Source organism: Leptodactylus fuscus, chromosome 2, assembly GCF_031893055.1.
Source record: "Leptodactylus fuscus isolate aLepFus1 chromosome 2, aLepFus1.hap2, whole genome shotgun sequence".
Classification (NCBI taxonomy): Eukaryota; Metazoa; Chordata; class Amphibia; order Anura; family Leptodactylidae; genus Leptodactylus; species Leptodactylus fuscus.
In genome coordinates, this window is record NC_134266.1 from 256566668 (window position 1) to 256588348 (window position 21681).

At 41.8% G+C, this 21681-nt stretch overlaps 1 protein-coding gene across 1 annotated transcript in view; it reads left to right on the plus strand.

The window, feature by feature from the left end:
- Positions 1 to 21681, plus strand: part of GUCY1A2 (guanylate cyclase 1 soluble subunit alpha 2) — a 137602-nt gene that overhangs the window by 63536 nt on the left and 52385 nt on the right. Inside the window, exon 5 of the mRNA XM_075266123.1 lies at positions 20675 to 21160. Within this exon, the coding sequence (XP_075122224.1) occupies positions 20675 to 21160 (486 nt within the window). The remainder of the gene's footprint in view (positions 1 to 20674; positions 21161 to 21681) is intronic.

Sequence of the window (21681 nt, forward strand, 5' to 3'; positions counted from 1 at the left end):
GGTCATGAATATTCTTAGTCTCTTTCAGCCTCTAGTATTTCCTCTATAAGCCACCATGGTGCCACATGAAGTTATGTTAGCAGAAGTCCATACTTATAGGGAGGAGGAGTTTTAATATTTGTCAACCACACATTATTAGTACTGGATCCCATTTGGTCTTTGGTTCTCCACTTGAATCAAGACACCATAAACTGCTAATCTAGTGTAATAATACAAATACTTACAAATACAATACTTTCATATAGTTTCTACTTTCTATTTTCCATTGCATCTTAGATTTCTGCTTTCTTTTCTTCTGTTCTCTCTGATATTTATCAGTTTGTGTAATAATGTTGGCTACTTAAGAAGTAATTACCCCCGTAATTGTTGTGATTGATTGTCCCTGCACAATTAACGCTCCTAATCATAATCTTCTATCTCACTGTAATATGACTATACTAAAAAATTAATAAGGATCATTTGAAGTACCGTAGTAAAATATTTATAATTAAGAATTTATTGTCAATACGTGATGTTAAAGAAAGTGATGACCAATCATTAAAGTTCCACTATGATGATGACTGTAATACTCCGTACCTCCCGTGTGTCTTTTAGGGGGTCAAAAATTGGGTCCTTTGATATGATGTAATGATAATAACATTAGTCAAACTAAAGGATTAAAAGGTTGTCTTATCAAGATAACACCCATCATTGTGTCCTATGATAGCGCATAGAAGAAGATCACCCATTAAGACCCATATCATAGTTACGCAGGTGTACCTAGCCTGTCCATACATTACATGGTCGGTCATTCATCTGTAATCTCAGCAAGGGAAATGTATGGCCAACAAGACTCCCCCCAACAACCAATTCCCGGGAGTTCCAGAACCAAAATAGCAGCAATCAGTTTATCAACTTGGCAACAGAAAGAAACCCATGCTAGTGCAAAATTCCAGAAGGATTCCCTGCATTAGGATTGCAAAGGGATACCAAATAGTCCCCATGCTCGGATGGGTTACTCACAGTCAACAACAGATGGCCGATAGTAACACAGAAAAATCACAATAAACAAAGCTGTGACAGTTCTAAACTTCCCATATATTAACCTGGTGCCCAACAACACCACCATCAGGGGTACTGGGAAGAGCCTGGTATGATCTGGTACTCGCCTAACAAGTGATGGTTACATATTGGATTTACAGGCTGGTATTATTAGGCTAGGAATGCTCCAAGACCGTGACCCTTCCCACACGGGTACTGTTAGGCTGAGCTGCTTTAATATATCTGGCTGATTATGAAAAATGTTTTTGTCAGTTATCTGATATATTTCAATATCAATATTAAAGAGAATGTGTCACCATTAAATTATCTATTTTTTAATTCAAGTTTTATGTTAAACATTTTTTTAAAGAATACTTGTTGAGGTTTTTTTTTTTTTTTTTTTATTCCATGCTATTATCTATGAAAAAAATCCTAAAAAACAATAAGTTTTGACTCTGGCCACTAAGCCAAACAATATGCTGACCAGCAACACCAGCAACAATAACTAGTCACAATAGAGGATTTTAAAGGTGAACTATTCCCCCCTTTCCTACAATGACCTGTGGTCTGCTCCAGAGCATTGTCTCTCTGCGCTGTAGTCCAGCTCCAGGAATCACGAAGTGAAAGATTATTTTAGGCTTAGTGGCAAAAGTTGCAAGATTTTTCGATTTTTAAAAAAATATAAATACAACACGGAATATTAAAAATAACATGTCCAAAAATTCTTTAAAATATGTTTAACATAAAACAAGGAGCTTACTATATAGTGTTGCTCGGGTGTCACCTCCAGTGTTTGCACTCTTGATGCCAGTACGTATGACCAATAATTGCCAAGGACACTAACTGGGTGCAGAAGTCACATGCCCATGTCTTGAAAACAAATGGCGCAGACAGGGTTATCGTCACTCCATAGTGAGAGAACCACCAGACAGGTGCCAAGCTGATGAGATGCAAGAACATCGAAACAGCTGTCCTTGGCTGAGAGACTGTACCTGGTAAAATCCCAACATCATTGCAAACAAAGGCCTCTAAGAAGGTCGGCATGATGTTAAAGGGAGCGCCCTCTATAGGTTTACTTGACTGAGACTCTGTCTTCCTAATTACATCATGGAAGATAGACTTGCACATTCTCAGTGAGCGCTCTCTATTGGTGTGCATGACTGAGGCACTGGCATCCTAATTACATCATGGAAGTCAGATTTGCATATTCTTCCCATGTAACAAAAAAGACGTAAATTATTTGTATAAAGCAATAGAATTCTATATCAGGCTGGGCTAGTTTTTTTTTTTTAGTAAGGACAGAAACCTAAATGGAAAACAAATGGACCCCATTATAAGTCAGTGGGGTCTATCAGGGACTGCTGGTGTGCACCATGTAATGGATCCAGTAATATGAACTTCAATTTCATCGTTCCACTTCTGTGACAAAGCAGAGCAATGGAACGGACTAAACCAGATATGAAAACAGCCTTGGACACATTGTACAATGTACACACTATAGACACACATAGAGTTACATAAATGTACTAGTTATACACATACAGAGATACATGCTTTACTCACACATTTACATATGTATACAGGTAAAAATGATACAATATTATTCACAGTACATAAAAATACATAAGAATATATATATATATATATATATATATATATATATATATATATATTTCATAGGCACACACATTACAGATGCATTACATTCCGCACACATAAAACAGATATGTACACATCACACAGATACATACACAGTACATGCACATGCATATACACATAGATAAACATTAAACACATACACACAAAATTTACACATTTGGGGGTATCTGTAGGGTTGAGCGATCGTGTTCGGAAAAGATCGGATTCCGATCGGCGATCAAGAAAATTTCACGATCGCGATCGGAATTCCAAACATGATCTTTTTAGGTGGGATCGAGATCGGTGATTATTTCCCACAATGCTTTGCTACTGGCCAAGCATTGTGGGAAAAGCTAACAATGTTAGCCTTCACACTGAGTATACGCTCCGCTCATTCTGAGCGGAGTGTATACTCATTGTGAAGGCTCCACTGCGGTTCCATAGGAATGAATGGAAGCAGCCGGCACACAGCCTTAATCCCCTGCGCGCCGGCTGCGTCCATTCATTCTAATGGGAGACTAGCTAACATCTCTAGTAGCTACTTACCTGCGGAGATGGCTGGTCCGGTGCCCGGTGTTCTCGTTCTTCTTCGCCTCGCTGCCCCCGCCTCCCAGGTTAGTGTTTAAAGAGCTAGGAAGAAGGCGGGGCTTGTGGCTTAGGAGAGTGTGGGCGGGTACAGGGTGGGGAGATGGACATGTATAGCCTGGACACTTTTTTTTAATGAACTGTAACTAGGGCTTATTTTTGGAGTAGGTTTTTATTCCAAGCATAATCCTGAAAAATCATGCTAGAGCTTATTTTCTGGGTAGGTCTTATTTTTGGAGAAACAGGGTATTATGTACACACAGACACATATAGATTTTGTGTCCTGTAATCTGGATCCTAGACCCTGTCAAACTAAAGCACCAGAGCCAAATGACATCCTAATAAGCCCTCTAATGCTGCATTTATATGTGCTTTCATTGGTAGAACCCACTATATAGTTAATGGGGCACATCATGTGTCATTGGTCAATAGTGTGTGACAGATCTTGCAAAGCTCTGTGCGTTCCATTCTCAACAGAAGCAAAAACACAGGTGTGGGTTACTCAGGTGCCACCAAATGTATCAGTCACCAAATTTGTCTATACTAGCCATAGATGCCCCACAGAGGTGCTCACATCTGTGCAATTGGCTAGCATTGATGATGGCTTCACTTTTGTACATGGAACAGATTACCATCCTCAAAAAGATTGATAGGATGGTCAGAGAGAGGACCATCAGACTTATATGGACTAGACAATGATAGAGGGATGGTATGTCCTGCAGAATGTTGACCTCAGCAAGGTTGCGTACAGATGTGTCTTTCCTTGACTTTGCTCTTGGGCAGACATGTCCAAATATACATGTCACAAGATGACCAGCTTTCCTAAATAACATTATTTTGCATCATTATATCATGAGATTCTATCCAATATGTCTGACCACCCAGCGGTTACAATGTGCGTTATAGACATTGAAGGATTTTTCCTGACATATCTCAGTATTGTATGGGATTGTATAAAGAAAAATTGACTGTAACCAAATATTTGCTACGGTGAGTGTGAGTGCAGTGGAAAAATCTGCTGCGGCATTATCATGTGACTCACAGATGATGAAGACGAAGGCTTTATGTAAAAATGTCACGTTCTGACTTTCAGTGAAACCTTCCAGCTTATCCGTCTTTGCATTTCATGTGTGTCTTTATAAGTCAGCTCTTTAATGTAATGCAAATGTGATATTTGCTCATTAGCAGCAGCGATATTGCCTTTTTGGGGAGAATTTTTTTGCATCTTGTTATTCCAAGACTATTTTTTGTGTTTTTTCTTTAAATTTTCTATAGACTAGTCTCTTTTAGCAGATTGGTGTTAATGGTTTTGTAGGTTTACATTATTTCTGGTAATCCTGCCCATCCAGTGACCTTGTGAAGACGCTAGGTCCTAAATACCTATTATGGCTACCGAGATTCACCAAAATGCTGAGAGGTGCAAATGCAAGTGAATGGGAGCTGAGCTGTAGAAGTGTGAACACCCACTATACAGTGTACAAGGGCGCCTGCTTATAGCTCTTTGATCTGATCGATAGTTAATCTCCAATTAATCTGATATCAATGACCTGTACTAAGGATATGGTAGTCTTTGATACAGAGGTATATATCTCCCCTGAGCTACTCACCAAACCCAAAGAGTTGTCATGAGTTTTGGGGACTCTCCGGTCCTTTATTCAAACTTCCCAGAACCTGGCCTGTTGGTAGCCCCTTCCTATGACTTGAGGCTGGAGACCCAAGGACCCTCCTAATCTCCATCCCTGCTCTCCCGCTGTAGTGCTGCAGAGTGCTGAGATAATGGTCATGAGAAATCATCACTATCCTCATCATCAGGTCCCAGGACAACAGGAGAGCAGCAGTGGTGGTCAATATTTAGAGGGGTTGTGGGACTGCAAGGAGCAATGACAGCCCCCTTGCCTACTTGGATAACCCCTTTGACATCACAGGAAGCAAATAAATAGCCGTGCATTAGTTCTATGTATAGAAAAAGTTGCAAACACAGTGGCCCATTGTCTGAAATCACTTCCTGCTCTGCAACTATTGGCTGAAGTTGTACTTCACAGACTTCCTGTCCTTTCCCCGCCGCCTCCTGCATGCACCCTGTACATAATACTAATAATAGATGTGTCCTCCTTCAGTTGGATCAGAGAGAATGTTTAGAAAATGAGCAGAGAATACTTAGTATTATCAGCAATGTCTTCAGCTGAGTTCAGGTGAGGTTTTTCTGGTCCGGAATTTGACGCGGAGGCCACCTCAGATTCCAGACCAAAAAATGGGTGGCCGTGACTGGATGCTGGTGCAGTGCATTGGCATCCAGTCGCGGCACTCCCCTCCGATTTGGCCCAAATGAATGGGCCTAGTTGAGAGGGAGTGTCTTCAGGTGGACGTCCGTGGCTGAACCGGTCGTGGAAAAAAGAAATGACCGGCACCCATTGATTTCAATGGAAGATGTTTTTTTTGTGTTCTATACAGTACATACATAAAGTACTATAAAATATCTCTATCGAAACTTATTCCTAAGCTACGTGCATCTAGTAATAAAAATAACATATTAATTATTGTCTGTGACATCCAGTGTCCGGCCCTAGACCGGAGCGGCTATTTGTTAGCAACTGGAAGTTGTCCAGGTCCCGGTAATGATGGTGGACTGGCCTAAGAAAATGAGCGTGCATGACATCTATTGTATTAAAAATCTACAAAATATTCTAATTGAATATTCCCCTTCCCGGACTTGAGTGAGTGTCCTGTAAAGCGTCTTTAGTATTCATATAGAGCGTAGACAATTACATTGTTAGGACATCTCCTAAATGACATTATCCCGAGGAGAGAGCTGTTCAACATATTGAGAATCTCTGCTCCATTTATTATTAAACTTGTTGAGCCAGTCGTCATTATCATAATTGGCAGGAGAACGGTGGCAAAAACGCTCACAAATGTCAGGTTTCTGGCTCTGACCTTTCTAAATATTAAAGTAAATATTGGCGCTGGCGCTTGCAAATAATATTTTTGGGAATAGAAATCTCAATGTCAGGACGTTTGGTTATGTGGGTGTCGGGGAGGTTGTCAGATTCAGAATTACAGGGATTGTTTTGTGGTTACAACGGAATCCTTCTCGATAATTCCGGTAGTCTACTTTTGAGGTCCTACGCTTACAGGTGTAATGTGTGGGGAATCGCTCAGGTAAATGCTTGTAGCAGTGCAGGAAACAGGGACACAGAGACTGGGTTGCACACAAGTTCAGGCTTTATTCACTTGTATTGCACTAACTGCAAACAAAAACCTTCTCGGCTGAGAACTAACTAAACATTAGAAAACTTTCCCCTGACTATACAGGAGCCTGGCTACCAGACTCCCGCCTTGGCAACAACAATGGGTGGCACAATACTTGCTTTGTAGGTTCGGTCTGGACAGGTCAGCTCTGTCAGTGTGGTGCCACACTCTTAGTCCTCACACACAGACTATTATCAGGCCTTGATTACACAGCTGACCTCCCTGGTGTGGGTATTTACTATACACCCTTTAGCTGCCTGGCTAGAATATACCTGTCCTCCCACACCACACCCTTCACTCTCTCACAACTGCTACTCGACGGATAGCTTTCAAGCTTCACAGAGCCGTAGTATGGCATTCGTAGATTTCTATAGAGCGTTACTGTACTGTAGGTTTTTTAGGACTCCAATTATATATTATAATATATGTATGTATATTATATATATATTTTATTTTTCAGTGGAATTCTGTTACTGCTACAAAAGCACCGTCCATCTAATGGGGCTCTTATGGCTCTGTGGTACGTGGCATTAGGAACTCTGAATTCCGCCACCATGCTGAATTTTGCAAGTGTCTTGACTGTGTGCATGAGGCATTAGCGTAAGACTACATGGAGCACATTATTAGGGCCGTAATCCATTTTCCTTCTGTAAGAGACAAAAACAGTCAAGTTAATTTTTGCTTTAAAAAAAAAAAAAAAAAAAGAAAAAATGATAATTTTTGTCAACTCTCACAAACCCAACTTATACATTGGCATGTTAACATGTGGTACTCTGATCCCCCGTTCTGGCCATTCCGTTCCTCTCTACGCATGAAATACACGGACAGAATAGTCCTGCAATCAGCATTTTTCTCTCCACATTTTTCGGAAACCACACAGACCCCATTATAGTCTATGGCATCTGCGGATTTCCTTAGGTAACCGCTTTTTTATGTGGATAGGTTTCCGTTCGGAGGGTTCTCAAACGGACTTCCCAAATGGAAACTCGAACACAGACCAACAATGTGGAACCAGAAAAGAACAAGAAAAAGAACATAATAAGAGCTAATGGGAAACTACTGGGCATCCAATGATACTTAGCCCATTTAAGAGGGACTCTGTACTTTATACAAATGGGGTACCATCACTTGTCCCAAATACAGTCAATCATGGATTGGGCTTCCTGCTGAAGACCCCATACTTCTGTAGTTCCTGCTAGAGATGAGCGAGTAGTAATCGATCGAGTAGGTATTTGATCGAATACTACGGTGTTTTACGTTTACCGAATACTACGACTTTTACGTTTACAGCGTGGTATTCGACCGAGTACGAGTATTTCAAATACCGTAGTATTTGATCGAATACCTACTCGATCAAATACTACTCGCTCATCTCTAGTTCCTGCAGTAACCTAAAGTATGATTCATTGTCAACAATATAGGGATTCTGAAACTTTTTGGCAATGGAAACAATGGAAGAAATATTATTTTGGGGAATCTCTCCCAATATACTGTATATAGTTGAAGGCAAAATACAGCAAAACTGATTAAGCCTTAGAAGCCAAATTTAAAGGAATCTTCCAAGCAAACGGTACAACTTGGGAAGAGGTGGTGGGAAGGGGGTTGGTTGGTTTTGGAGTTAAACAAAAAAGAAGCAATACTCCCTGGCCACGGTTTGGGCATCTGGTCCTCCATTTCATTCCGTGTCCACGTTGGTGAAGAGCAGCTCAGATAACTGCTGTGGCCAATCCCTGACCTTAGTGCTCATATGAAGTTTACCAGTGATATATTAGCAGTGATGTCACCAGTACTAAACATGTGACTACTAAAGTGATTGGTGGTGGTCACCTGAGCTGTTCCACTGTGGGTCTGGATGTAAGAATGGGGACCAGGGGTAGGTGAGTATAAGTATCACCAGTATCTTCCACTGGTGGACAATACGTTGTTCAATATGGCCCCTTTCTAGAGCACTATAATGTGCAATGTTTCATGTCATCTATCACATAGGACATGATAAATGAGCGACACCATCCTTTAGCCATCCATTTGCATTTACGGCGTGTGATTTTACGTCTTTTTTTTGCCTTAGAGTCCTGCTCCTGAAACGTCGGTGCTTTGATAGGATGACGACGGATGCCTGTTCAACAAAACTCTTGGATGTGGAAAAAGAAATGACAACGTGCTCCTCTGTTGTTGCCTTCAGTAAATCCCAAGGAAAATCCATTACTTGGCAACGCACATTTACAATTCAATAGAATTTTAAAGCAGCCAAGATGAATGAATCCTGCGCACATTTGATTTATACAGGCGGTTTAATACGAGCCGTGCCAGGGTGTAAAAAAACGACATTAGGCCTTGATATGGTACAAATGTTTTCTCTCCAGTGTACGCCATAAATCGTTTATATCCATTTTAGTGGTGTGCACTGTCGGGTGTATGTATAATGTATAATGGCCCCGCCTGAGGGACTAACCTATACATCCCGAGCGGAATGAAGCTGATGTAATCTTTGGTTATTGTGGATGACAATCCAAGGAACAATTCCTAATTTCCATCCTTAATCATCTTATGTTTAGCATTGTCTTGAGAACGTTAAGGATGGGCAGGGACGTGTTAATTAGAGATGAGCGAACAGTGTTCTATCGAACACATGTTGGATCGGATATCAGGGTGTTCGCCATGTTCGAATCGAATCGAACACCGCGTGGTAAAGTGCGCCAAAATTCGATTCCCCTCCCACCTTCCCTGGCGCCTTTTTTGCACCAATAACAGCGCAGGGGAGGTGGGACAGGAACTATGACACCGGGGGCATTGAAAAAAATTGGAAAAAGTCATTGGCTGCCGAAATCAGGTGACCTCCATTTTAGACGAATAGTGGATTTCAAATCCGGGTCATATGAGAATGTGAACTTTGTGACTAAGAGACAGGGATAGCTGTACAGGCAGGGATAGCTAGGGATAACCTTTATTTAGGGGGGGAATGTTATTAAAAATAACTTTTTGGGGCTCTATCGGGTGTGTAATTGTGATTTTTGTGAGATAAACTTTTTCCCATAGGGATGCATTGGCCAGCGCTGATTGGCCGAATTCCGTACTCTGGCCAGTCAGCGCTGGCCAATGCATTCTATTAGCTTGATGAAGCAGAGTGTGCACAAGGGTTCAAGTGCACCCTCGGCTCTGATGTAGCAGAGCCGAGGCTGCACAAGGGTTCAAGCGCACCCTCGGCTCTGATGTAGGAGAGCCGAGGGTGCACTTGAACCCTTGTGCACCCTCAGCTCTGCTACATCAGAGCCGAGGGTGCGCTTGAACCCTTGTGCACACTCTGCTTCATCAAGCTAATAGAATGCATTGGCCAGCGCTGATTGGCCAATGTATTCTATTAGCCTGATGAAGTAGAGCTGAATGTGTGTGCTAAGCACACACATTCAGCACTGCTTCATCACGCCAATACAATGCATTAGCCAGTGCTGATTGGCCAGAGTACGGAATTCGGCCAATCAGCGCTGGCCAATGCATTCTATTAGCTCGATGAAGTAGAGCTGAATGTGTGTGCTAAGCACACACATTCAGCACTGCTTCATCACGCCAATACAATGCATTAGCCAGTGCTGATTGGCCAGAGTACGGAACTCGACCAATCAGCGCTGGCTCTGCTGGAGGAGGTGGAGTCTAAGATCGCTCCACACCAGTCTCCATTCAGGTCCGACCTTAGACTCCGCCTCCTCCGGCAGAGCCAGCGCTGATTGGCCGAAGGCTGGCCAATGCATTCCTATGCGAATGCAGAGACTTAGCAGTGCTGAGTCAGTTTTGCTCAACTACACATCTGATGCACACTCGGCACTGCTACATCAGATGTAGCAATCTGATGTAGCAGAGCCGAGGGTGCACTAGAACCCCTGTGCAAACTCAGTTCACGCTAATAGAATGCATTGGCCAGCGCTGATTGGCCAATGCATTCTATTAGCCCGATGAAGTAGAGCTGAATGTGTGTGCTAAGCACACACATTCAGCACTGCTTCATCATGCCAATACAATGCATTAGCCAGTGCTGATTGGCCAGAGTACGGAATTCGGCCAATCAGCGCTGGCTCTGCTGGAGGAGGCGGAGTCTAAGGTCGGACCTGAATGGAGACTGGTGTGGAGCGATCTTAGACTCCGCCTCCTTCAGCAGAGCCAGCGCTGATTGGTCGAGTTCCGTACTCTGGCCAATCAGCACTGGCCAATGCATTTCTATGGGGAAAAGTTAGCTTGCGAAAATCGCAAACTGACAGGGATTTCCATGAAATAAAGTGACTTTTATGCCCCCAGACATGCTTCCCCTGCTGTCCCAGTGTCATTCCAGGGTGTTGGTATCATTTCCTGGGGTGTCATAGTGGACTTGGTGACCCTCCAGACACGAATTTGGGTTTCCCCCTTAACGAGTTTATGTTCCCCATAGACTATAATGGGGTTCGAAACCCATTCGAACACTCGAACAGTGAGCGGCTGTTCGAATCGAATTTCGAACCTCGAACATTTTAGTGTTCGCTCATCTCTAGTGTTAATGACTTTTTAGCCCCTATAGTCTTGCAGATCGGTGATATCATGCATAGGACAGGCGTATTCTCTACAAAGGGTCATCTGAAGCCAAAGAAAAATGTGCATATTAATCTCCAATATGGTGACCTTGCCTCTTAGTATGTATTTGTGTATCTGCTCATCTGTAATAACAGCTGCCATCGGTGCTGTGTATATTATAGAAAATCCATCCGTACGTTCCGAACTTTTGATAGTAAAGCAATAATCTGCACTTATTGATCACAAGCCTGCTCCATCCATGTAATGGACATCGATTGCTGTCGCTGACTGCAGACTTGATGGGACCAGACAGCACATATGTCTTGACGGAGATTTAGTAAAACATAGTTGTAGTCCGTGTTCTGGCCGATGGTCGTGGTAGACCATAATTATGTGTAGAGTCTCCAAGTTTGTATTCATGACCCAACGCACCTTTCTTATTCAATTATTCCTTGTGTTTGTCCTACTGTAATAATAGGTTTTCAAGCCGAGACGTTGTGCAGACATTAATCTCTGAGATGATGCCAGACATTAAGCTTTGTCGCAGGCCGAAGGTTTGAAGTGTTGATACAAAGGCGTCAAACATGGTGACTACTTCAGTAAGACGTTCAGGTCACTTTGCTTGCAGGTCCAGCTGTGAATTCCAGATTTCGCTCGGTGTCACCTTTTATTGTCAGTCCTTGTACGCAATTTATGGAAATACAAAATATGACATCATATAAGTTAATGGGAAATATGTTTTGAATGTATCACCAGAAAACGATATACAGGATTATTTAAATTAGGTTTTTATTATAAACAGATTATAGTTAATTTTTTTATTTTTGCATGTCTAGCCTAATAAAAATGTATTAAAATACTGCAGTCTTTACAATGGTCACCAGAACAGGCCAAATAGGCTGACACTTTGTGCTTTAAAAATCTTGCTTGTCGGCTTTGTTGTACAGACTGGGGCAGAGTCATCTCATTATCATTAGAGAGAGGCAAAATGATGTCAAGTAACAGCAGGGACCTAAAGGAGGCAGACTACAGATACAAGAGAAAAGAAATTGGGGGTGGGGGATTTATCATGTCTTGCACTTCATGTGTGCCAGAGTGGAGATCTCCCTAATTAAATTGGCACCTCATTAGCCCTCCATTTTCCAGAACCTCAAATCCAAGCTGGCATAGATCTGACCAATAATGTACATCAAACAAAAAAGAAAGTAAGACCTCACCAATACTTTTGAGCGATGGGGATTGGAAAAGATCGGATCCTGATCGGCAATTGAGTAAATTTCACGATCGCGATCTGTTTCCGATCCCGCCTAAAAAAGATTGTAAACGGAATTCTGATCCTGATCGCTCAACCCTAGTTACCTGCACAGAACTACTGCTTCCGCTCCCCGGAGCTCTGGGCTATTGTTCTCTGTCTTCTCCTCTCTCATTCAGATGCCAGCAGAGTGCCGTGCGAGCCCCCGCCTCCCTAGGCTAGTGTTATGATTCTGGGAGTAGGCACAACAAGCCCCGCCTACTCCCAGCATCAGGAATACTAGCCTAGGAAGGCGGAGGTGCGCATGGAATTCTGCTGGCTTCTGAATGAGAGAGGAGAGGACAGAGGACAGAGAACAACGGCCGGGAGCTCAGGATGTGGCAGTGGTTCTGTGCAGGTAACCTGACAGCAGGGGGGACTAAGTAGCCAGCGGATTTTTTAATCAATATGCATTGTGGAGTCCAAAAATTGAAGGCTTCAATTTTTGGACTCCACGCTGTGTAGTGAATAGGATCGTTTTTAAAATCTGATTTTCGATCATTAAAAAATCCCATTGACTTGCATTAGGATTGGAATTTGGTTCGGATGGAAATTGATCAGAAATCGGATATTAAAAACTATCTTGAAATCTCAAGATCGGCTCAACCCTACTCACCAACCACGGGCAGACCTTCCCCAAGATGAGAGCCAGAAACCCAGTCTCCAAACCTGAGTGTATACTGCGGATGGACCAATTTATTGATTCTGTATTCTTGTTTATAATTTACACCAGTTTTCCACAAAAAATTTTAGTAACTCACCTAGCCAATGTGAGCCTAAGGCCCCTCCCAATAAACCTCATGACCACCATGCCACTTTTTTGGAAAGGGGGCACAAAGAAGCAAAAAGTTAAATATTTTTGTGCAAAAATAGACTCAGAAATTTTCAAAAATTTGCTACGTTCTTCACCAATTTTTGGGGTGTACTTCTAATATATTGCCTCATTAGTTCTCTACTACTGAATGCAATTAAACACATGATACATTCCCTTGAAGATATAAGAAATAAATCAAGAAGTGTCAAGATATCTTATCATTGTTACTCTTCTTCACACATCTTCTATGGGAAAAATTCTAAAGCTTAAATTTGACGTATTTCCGTTTATTTAGTGCCATTTTTTCCCCCAATCATTTTGCAAAATGACTTGAATTTTTGCTCCTATTTTTGGGAAGAATATTATAATAATGGATAACCTAATAAAATGACTTTTTGGGGTCAAAAGCTAGACCGAAAATAATTGTTTAACATCCTATTTTACCTTACCCTACAAGGACCTACGTGTATTTTAGAAAGATGAGATTCTTCTCTGTTAGGGTGAAGAACGACTGACATAGAGTAATAAGAGTTCTGACTGCCGAAACCCCCCGAGAATTCAGAGAGATAGCAGCTGACTTTTTGGCTGGACGTAAATTTCTCTTACAGTGTTGTCTGCTAGGGAGATATTTTATTTCATGATACCCACTCAAATGATTTTCCAACCATGTAATACATGAAGGAACTAGACAAGATCCACAAGAGCAAAAGGCTCAGCTTGTTAGCGGCTCCCCTATAGGATATCACATCTGCTTAGTTGTGCCGTGATACAATCCTAGCTGTACAAGGTTGTACCAGAAAGACAATTAGATTTTCATTTTTTTTCTTAAAGGGCTTCTCCAGAGAAGGTTTCATTACTTCCTTTGGGTCTATTGTAGATAAACCACTCATTTTTGGGATGGTTCTGACCCAGGCAATATAATTGGGACCAGTTGCTTGCTCCCAAGTTGCCTCTCTCATGTTCATTGCTCCCATCTTACCTGTACAAGAGAACATGGCAGAAGGGGGAGAAGATGTGACTTGGAGGCCAAGTGATGGTTCTAATCATATGACCATGGAACAAGGGGCCACACAGTGGCTCAGTGGTTAGCACTGCAGCCTTGCTGCACTGGGGTCCTGGTGTTCAAATCCCACAAGGGCAAAAAAACATCTGCAAGGAGTTTGTATGTTCTCCCCGTGTTTGCATGGATTTCCATGCCACATTCCAAAAAGACATACTGATAGGGAAAAAAATGTACATTGTGAGCTCTATGTGGGGCTCGCAATCTACATTAAAAAAAAAAAAAGACAGCGGGAAACCCATGGATCATGTGCAATAGAACCAGGGAAAATAAGTATTGATAGCCTCTCTGGAGAACCAATATATGGGCCAATACATATGATAGAGAATTAAATACTAGTTGGTTTCCATTGGCTACAAATAATTTTTGACCATTCCTAATGGAAAGGGATGGGGCTTAAATGTCTTACGATTTAGGGGTCAAATGTTACTAAGGACACAATTGCTATTTTGTAGATTGTCCTTCCTCACCTCTTCTCTTGGTACATTGCATTCAGAGATATGTTAAGGTGTAAGAAAACATATGGTTTTATGATACTCTGTCACAAAGTGTCTATCGTCTATGTGTCTTCATGTGGCCACTAAGTGATTGTGTTGTGAGTTACAACCTGTCAGTGGTTTGTTATCATGTCTCAATATTGTATTAAAAGGGTATTCCATCAAATTTTTTACTGTGTAATCCAATACTGTATATGACATTTATTCATTTTAAGATTTTCAGCACTCCCTTTCTCTATATTACTGTGTATACTGAGTGGGGTCACTGCCAGTAGCCAAGTGAGGCATCAATGCATCAACTTCATCATGAGCCATTTGCTGCCTCTACAGTGGTGGGGTGGTGCTGTTGTGGAGTAGAGCCTGTTTGGATTGTCATCACTTTTGGGCAGGCTCCATCCAAAATGTATAGGAGCAGGAGAAGTGAGCAGGCCATTTTTGGAGAATCATCACTGCAGGACAGGCGCCATCCGAAGTGTGAAGGATCCTAGACGTGATCTATACTCAGCTTGGCCATACACATACAGGGCATCTGCATAAGGTGCTGTCACAGCGTTCCTCCAGTGTACCTGTGATGCCCATAGTAATGGCTGGTGCTGAGCGGAGCATACGTTACAGCAACCGTCATCAAATCAATCATCACACCAGATCCTATGCAGCTGCCTTGTATGTGCACTGTAAAGCTGAGGATAGACCATGCACAGTGCCCACCCTGTAGAGGTAATTCTCTGGACAGAGTCTGCCCAACACTTCTTACTCCATTGTATTCCAGATGGAGCCTGCCTACCAGTGATGTTCCGAATGTGGCACACCTTACAAACTCTACTACAACGGCACGTCCCCACAACTGAAAATATAGCACATGAATGACCCACCAATGGCGTTCTGTTTGGCCTTTAGCAGTGACCCCACTGACGGAACGTCATCAGCTCAGTATAACCAGCAATATGGAGAAGAGCAAATGAGACAAAATTGAAACAGTAACCCAAATCGACACGTTAATCCAGGGTTAGTTCTAGTTGCTCGTATTGGGGTCAGGATGGTACTTTTTCCTTTGACATGGGGCAACTGGTATCAGCCTCTTTTTAGCCTTCTTGTGGATCAACACTGTAGGGTTATCGGTTAGAATGAATGGATCTGAGTTCTTACTCAATCTCATCTACTATGTAATTATTTGGGGGGCAATAGCTCGGCAGCAGCAATGGTGCGGACCCAGCCAGTTAGAGATAGGGACACAAAATCTGCAGCAAACAGGTTTATTTAGAAAAACAGCAACATCAATAAACCTACACTTAAGGTACAAAATGAACAAAATAAAGAGTGTGAAACAAAACCCTGCCCGTCCAAGCACTAGCTAGACAATAAGTACTAGCTGTACAGGTGGCTTAGTACCAGCCACACAAATCAACAAAAAGACTCTCAGTGTGTCAGGACAGACCCAGGCACCTCCTCTCCTCCCAGGATCTGCAGCCTTTTATGACCCAGGAACAAGCCCAGGACCCACACCTGGAGCTGAGGCCTTCTCAAGACCAGCACTGGACCACACATAGGTCAGAAACCTGGAGGAGATATGTATCGGGACTCGAGCACTCCGCCTGTCACCTTTTCACAATCCATAATTAGAAAATTAATAAATACCATTCCCAGTGTTGCATTACAGTAAATGAAATATAATACCCTGTGAAATCTGTTTGTGAGAAAATGGAACCCTTAACCAAATCCCGGAAAAAGTAAAAGTGGATACATCTGTATGATAAAACAGGTCGATAGTTCTAACTCCATATATAAAATATTTATCAAAGGAAAATTAGTAGAATATTCTCATCCTCTGAAGGTGGAATCAGAACTCGTATTTTTTCGTAAGCGACTTTCTCTCTGTCGAGCCTGTTCCTTTATATTGGGGAGTGACATTGTTTCTTCTGTATTTCTGGTTCTCACTACACAATAATGAGATTCTTTCAGCACAATCGCCATCGTTTCTCTTTCATCCTTGACACTGATGCCTGCGCTGTCCATCTCAGATATTGCCACTATCTTTACCAGGCATCTAGCTTAGGTTTTGTTGTGTTTATTATTTCGGCCTTCAGCTTTATATAGCAAGTATGTTTATCTAATTTATTCTTTTTATATCTCAGATGAAAAACATTCTGTTTCATCTTTAAGATTCTGCTGCACGCTATTAGCATTTTCTGCTTGACAATAAGAAATGGTTTATTTTTTAGCCTTCAAAGTAATGGGGTTCATGTACTTAAAATAATAAATAGAATATTCTGCATCCAGATGGAAAAATGCAGTATCTTTGCAAGTAATTTTGACTAAAAAGTTACTGTTTTTTGTAAATAACTCCTAAGTTGTAGTCGCATAGAATATTACTGAGTAGAGATGAGCGAACAGTGAAATATTCGAGATTCTTTTCGAGTAGAGCCTCAATATTTGACTACTTGATCGAATATTGAATCCCATTATAGCCTATGGGAAAAAACACTCGTTTCAGGGGAAACCACTATTCGACTAAAGGAGAGTCACCAAGTCCACGAGTAGCAGGAGGAGAGTGTTTAGGAGGAGCGCTGTGCAGTTAAAGCGCATGGAACCCATTATAGTCTATGGGGTCCGTGCGCTTTAACTGCACAGCGCTTGCAGTTGCACTGATAAAAAGTAAGCTTCTTCATAATAGCAAGCTGCCAGCTCTCCTGACTAGCAAAGACAAGCCTGCGGCAAATCAACGCTGGTTCTGCAGCAGGCTCGTAGGGATGAATTGACCAGTGTTGATTGGGCAGTGTACAGCATTTGGCCAATCAACGCTGGTTCTGCTGGAGGCTCGTCTGTGAGGAGGCGGAGTCTGAGATCGGACACAATGGAGACTGCTGTGGTCCGATCTTAGACTCCGCCTTCTCACAGACGAGCCTCCTGCAGAACCAGCGTTGATTGGCCGAATGCTGTACACTGGCCAATCAACGCTGGTCAATTCATTTCTATGAGAAAAAGTCTGCTCCCTCCTAACAGCAAGCTGCCAGCTCTCTGCCGACTAGCAAGGACGAGCCTGCTGTAGAACCAGAGCTGATTTGCCGAATGCTTTACACTGTATAGTATTTGGCCAATCAACGCTGGTTCTGAATCGAATATTTACTGCGAATAGCTAGTAGTATTCGATTGAGTACGAGTATTTTGAATACCATAGTATTCGATCGAATACCTACTCGATCGAATACTACTCGCTCATCTCTAATACTGAGCTAAAGGTAATGAAGATCTTGGGACAGGAGCTGTAGGACATCTTAGCTCCAAAAATACCAACAACCCGAACCATATAGTAGTGGTAGGACCTTCTCTTGAATTCAGTCTGCAGCCCTAAAGCAAATGGGTTGAAATTTTTTGTATATGTGAGCTGTTCCAATTAAAAAAATAGAATGTCAACTTCAGTTGGGCAAGGAGTATACTTATTATTTTATGCCAGGGTTCAGTATATAAACGTATCGAGTTTAGACTGGTCCAGTTGGCCCAATGGTGGCCATACAGTTGGATATGATGGAAAAACTTGCTGATGGTAGGACTTGGTGGGATTTGCTGACCATCTGCATGGGGACTTCTGACTCAGGAGGGGAAAGTATAGACATGGGCAAGCATCATACAACATTGACATGCCCCTTGTGACTGCTGAAACCCAATTACAGCCCCTAGAGATGTGACGTCACATATAAGGCAGAAAGAAGAAGTGTTTGTGTGCATGTTTGGATAGATTGGAAGAGGTATAAATTGATCAAAAGGAGCATTTAACCAACAGGTATGTCGTGTGTGGCCCACCAAAAGTTGGTAAAACAATCCAATAAACTACTGTTTTGCATTGTCCGTTGTTGATGGGAACAAGGTTTGTCATGTTTATTCCTAGATATTTTGTTCAACCAGGATATACAGAAAGTTCTAATAGAGAACACCATTTTTTTAAAAACTTTTTCTCCTTTTGGAGAATAAGCAAAGAGCTTGAGTTCCATGCAGGATCTTAATAAAATGTAAGGATGGGCAAATCCCTAGAGATTTGCTTCATTTGGGGTTTGCTTCATTTGGCCAGCTCAGGTCCCTGATTTGTTTTGGGTTGAACTAATTCAGTAGAAACCAAACCATAAATTGGCTCAGAACATAGTGTATAACACTGTCAGGGCTCCTAGGAACCTATCTATAATACATAGTGTATAACACTGTCAGGGCTCCTAGGAACCTAACTATAAGACATAGTGTATAACACTGTCAGGGCTCCTAGGAACCTAACTATAAGACATAGTGTAGAACACTGTCAGGGCTCCTAGGAAGATATCTATAAAACATAGTGTAGAACACTGTCAGGACTCCTAGGAACCTATCTATAAAACATAGTGTAGAACACTGTCAGGACTCCTAGGAACCTATCTATAAAACATAGTGTAGAACACTGTCAGGACTCCTAGGAACCTATCTATAAACCATAGTGTAGAACACTGTCAGGGCTCCTAGGAACCTATCTATAAAACATAGTGTATAACACTGTCAGGGCTCCTAGGAACCTAACTATAAGACATAGTGTAGAACACTGTCAGGGCTCCTAGGAAGCTATCTATAAAACATAGTGTAGAACACTGTCAGGGCTCCTAGTAACCTATCTATAAACCATAGTGTAGAACACTGTCAGGGCTCCTAGGAACCTATCTATAAAACATAGTGTAGAACACTGTCAGGGCTCCTAGGAACCTATCTATAAAACATAGTGTAGAACACTGTCAGGGCTCCTAGGAACCTATCTATAAAACATAGTGTAGAACACTGTCAGGGCTCCTAGGAACCTATCTATAAAACATAGTGTAGAACACTGTCAGGGCTCCTAGGAACCTATCTCTAATTTTTAGCTCTCTAAGACAAACACAGCTGAAGTTATGTCAAAGTGAAAGTGACATTATTACACTCTGGGGTCTTTTCTGACTCCAGAGTATAATAGATGGAGGTCCAGAGAAGATAGGGGAAAAAAAAAATTCAAACTCACCTTCTCTTAACTCTTTTGGGCCTCCTTGTAGTGAGTGTATAACACTTTTTCTGATGATGTCTGGCACTCTTCTGTGACATCATTGAGCACTGGTTACTTTTGGTGGCTGTGATTGGGTCGACCGATGGTCACAAGGGTAAACTGAGTGTCATGACATCATCATGCCCGCACGTGCCTATGTCTCTGCTGAGTCCCAATCAAAAGTCGATTTGCCAATCTCTGATAAGGTGGTACTGTGTATATTTTAGAGTTAGCTTTTTTCAGATGTATGTTAATTGGTTAATGACTTCCTAATGAGAAAAGGTGGTTATTATTGGTTTGTATCCAGATAGAAAAGATTAACAAAATGAGATTCCTCAGTCATAGATACCTTGTTAATGGTAAAAAAGGTATCAACAGCGTATAGTATTCATACTATTAATACAGGATGTTGATATCGAGACTCCACTGAAATTACCACTAGGTATTTTCATGTTGGTGGAAAGTCAGAAGCAATAGGGATAGATCACATCACTAGAAATCTTTGCAATGGGTCCGGGTCAACAAATATTGGAAGCTGCCCCATTGACACTGGTATATTTAGCAATATTAGAAACTTTGCCTTCTACTATCAGTATGTGCATCAGCAATGGCGATCACTTGTTCGGAAGGCTAGCACAAGCATCAGAAAAATTTGTGTACAAATTTCTTGCTGTCGACTTTCTCCTGCTGATTTTACTGCAAATCAATGACAAAATTTCCAACGAGCCTTTGGAATTCGCCGTAGGTAATAGAGTAAAATCTATAGTAGAAATTACAACATCAATTGAGATTAAGCAGCCGTGAAATCTGCTCTGAAGATCAGACGTGTATCTATTATCACAATTGTGCAAATTAGAATGATTTGCCTATTATGTAACAGGATATCAGGTCATTATTAACATGAACATTTCGAGGTTTATTGGTCTTTCAACTAATTTTTATGTTTTCGTTATTGCAGGTGATGGAAATAAAAGGACAAATGATCCATGTCCCTGAATCCAATTCCATCGTCTTTTTGGGTTCTCCTCGTGTTGATAAACTGGATGAACTGATGGGACGAGGATTGCATCTTTCTGATATCCCAATCCATGATGCTACCCGAGACGTCATCCTGGTTGGCGAGCAAGCCAAGGCTCAAGATGGTCTTAAAAAGCGAATGGATAAATTGAAAGCCACTTTGGAAAAAACTCATCAAGCTTTAGAGGAAGAGAAGAAGAAAACGGTGGATCTTCTCTATTCCATATTTCCAGGAGATGTGGCCCAGCAGCTTTGGGAAGGGAAGACTGTGGAGGCTCGCAAGTTTGATGATGTCACAATGCTCTTTTCTGACATTGTGGGGTTCACCGCCGTCTGTGCTCAATGTACGCCAATGCAAGTGATTAGTATGCTCAATGAACTTTACACCAGATTTGACTATCAGTGCGGATTTCTGGATATTTATAAGGTAAGAATTTTATTCATCCGTTGAATTTCCTTTTTTGGGTAGTTATGTATTTGTTCATAGCTATTTTGAGATATTTTTTAGATAAACAGGAGATTTTTTTGTATTTCCATGGGGAATAAGTTCTTTTTCTCATATTGAACCTTAGACCCACCCTTTCTCCTGTTGTCAGGACCCATGAAAATTTTGGCTTTACAACATTTGTGAGTTATAGCAAACTATATAAGTAGCTAGATCCTGTAATGAATGGTTGATAGAGGTAAAAATGATGATACATGAAGTGTCACAATTTGGCAATGACTTGGAGAACCTGGGGAACCTGCTCCACCAGACACACAAGCCCATGTCCTTATAAGACAACTGCAAGAATTGGAGCCACCCATGGAGTGCATATTAGCAGCCTATTCTGACCCTCTGTTGTGTCCATTCAGGCTCGTGCTGAGGCTTCTTTGTTAGAAGTCATGTGCCTCACGTGATGGCTATGACCACTTAGTTGCCTCAGCAGTCGCTGGAGAGGGACGGAT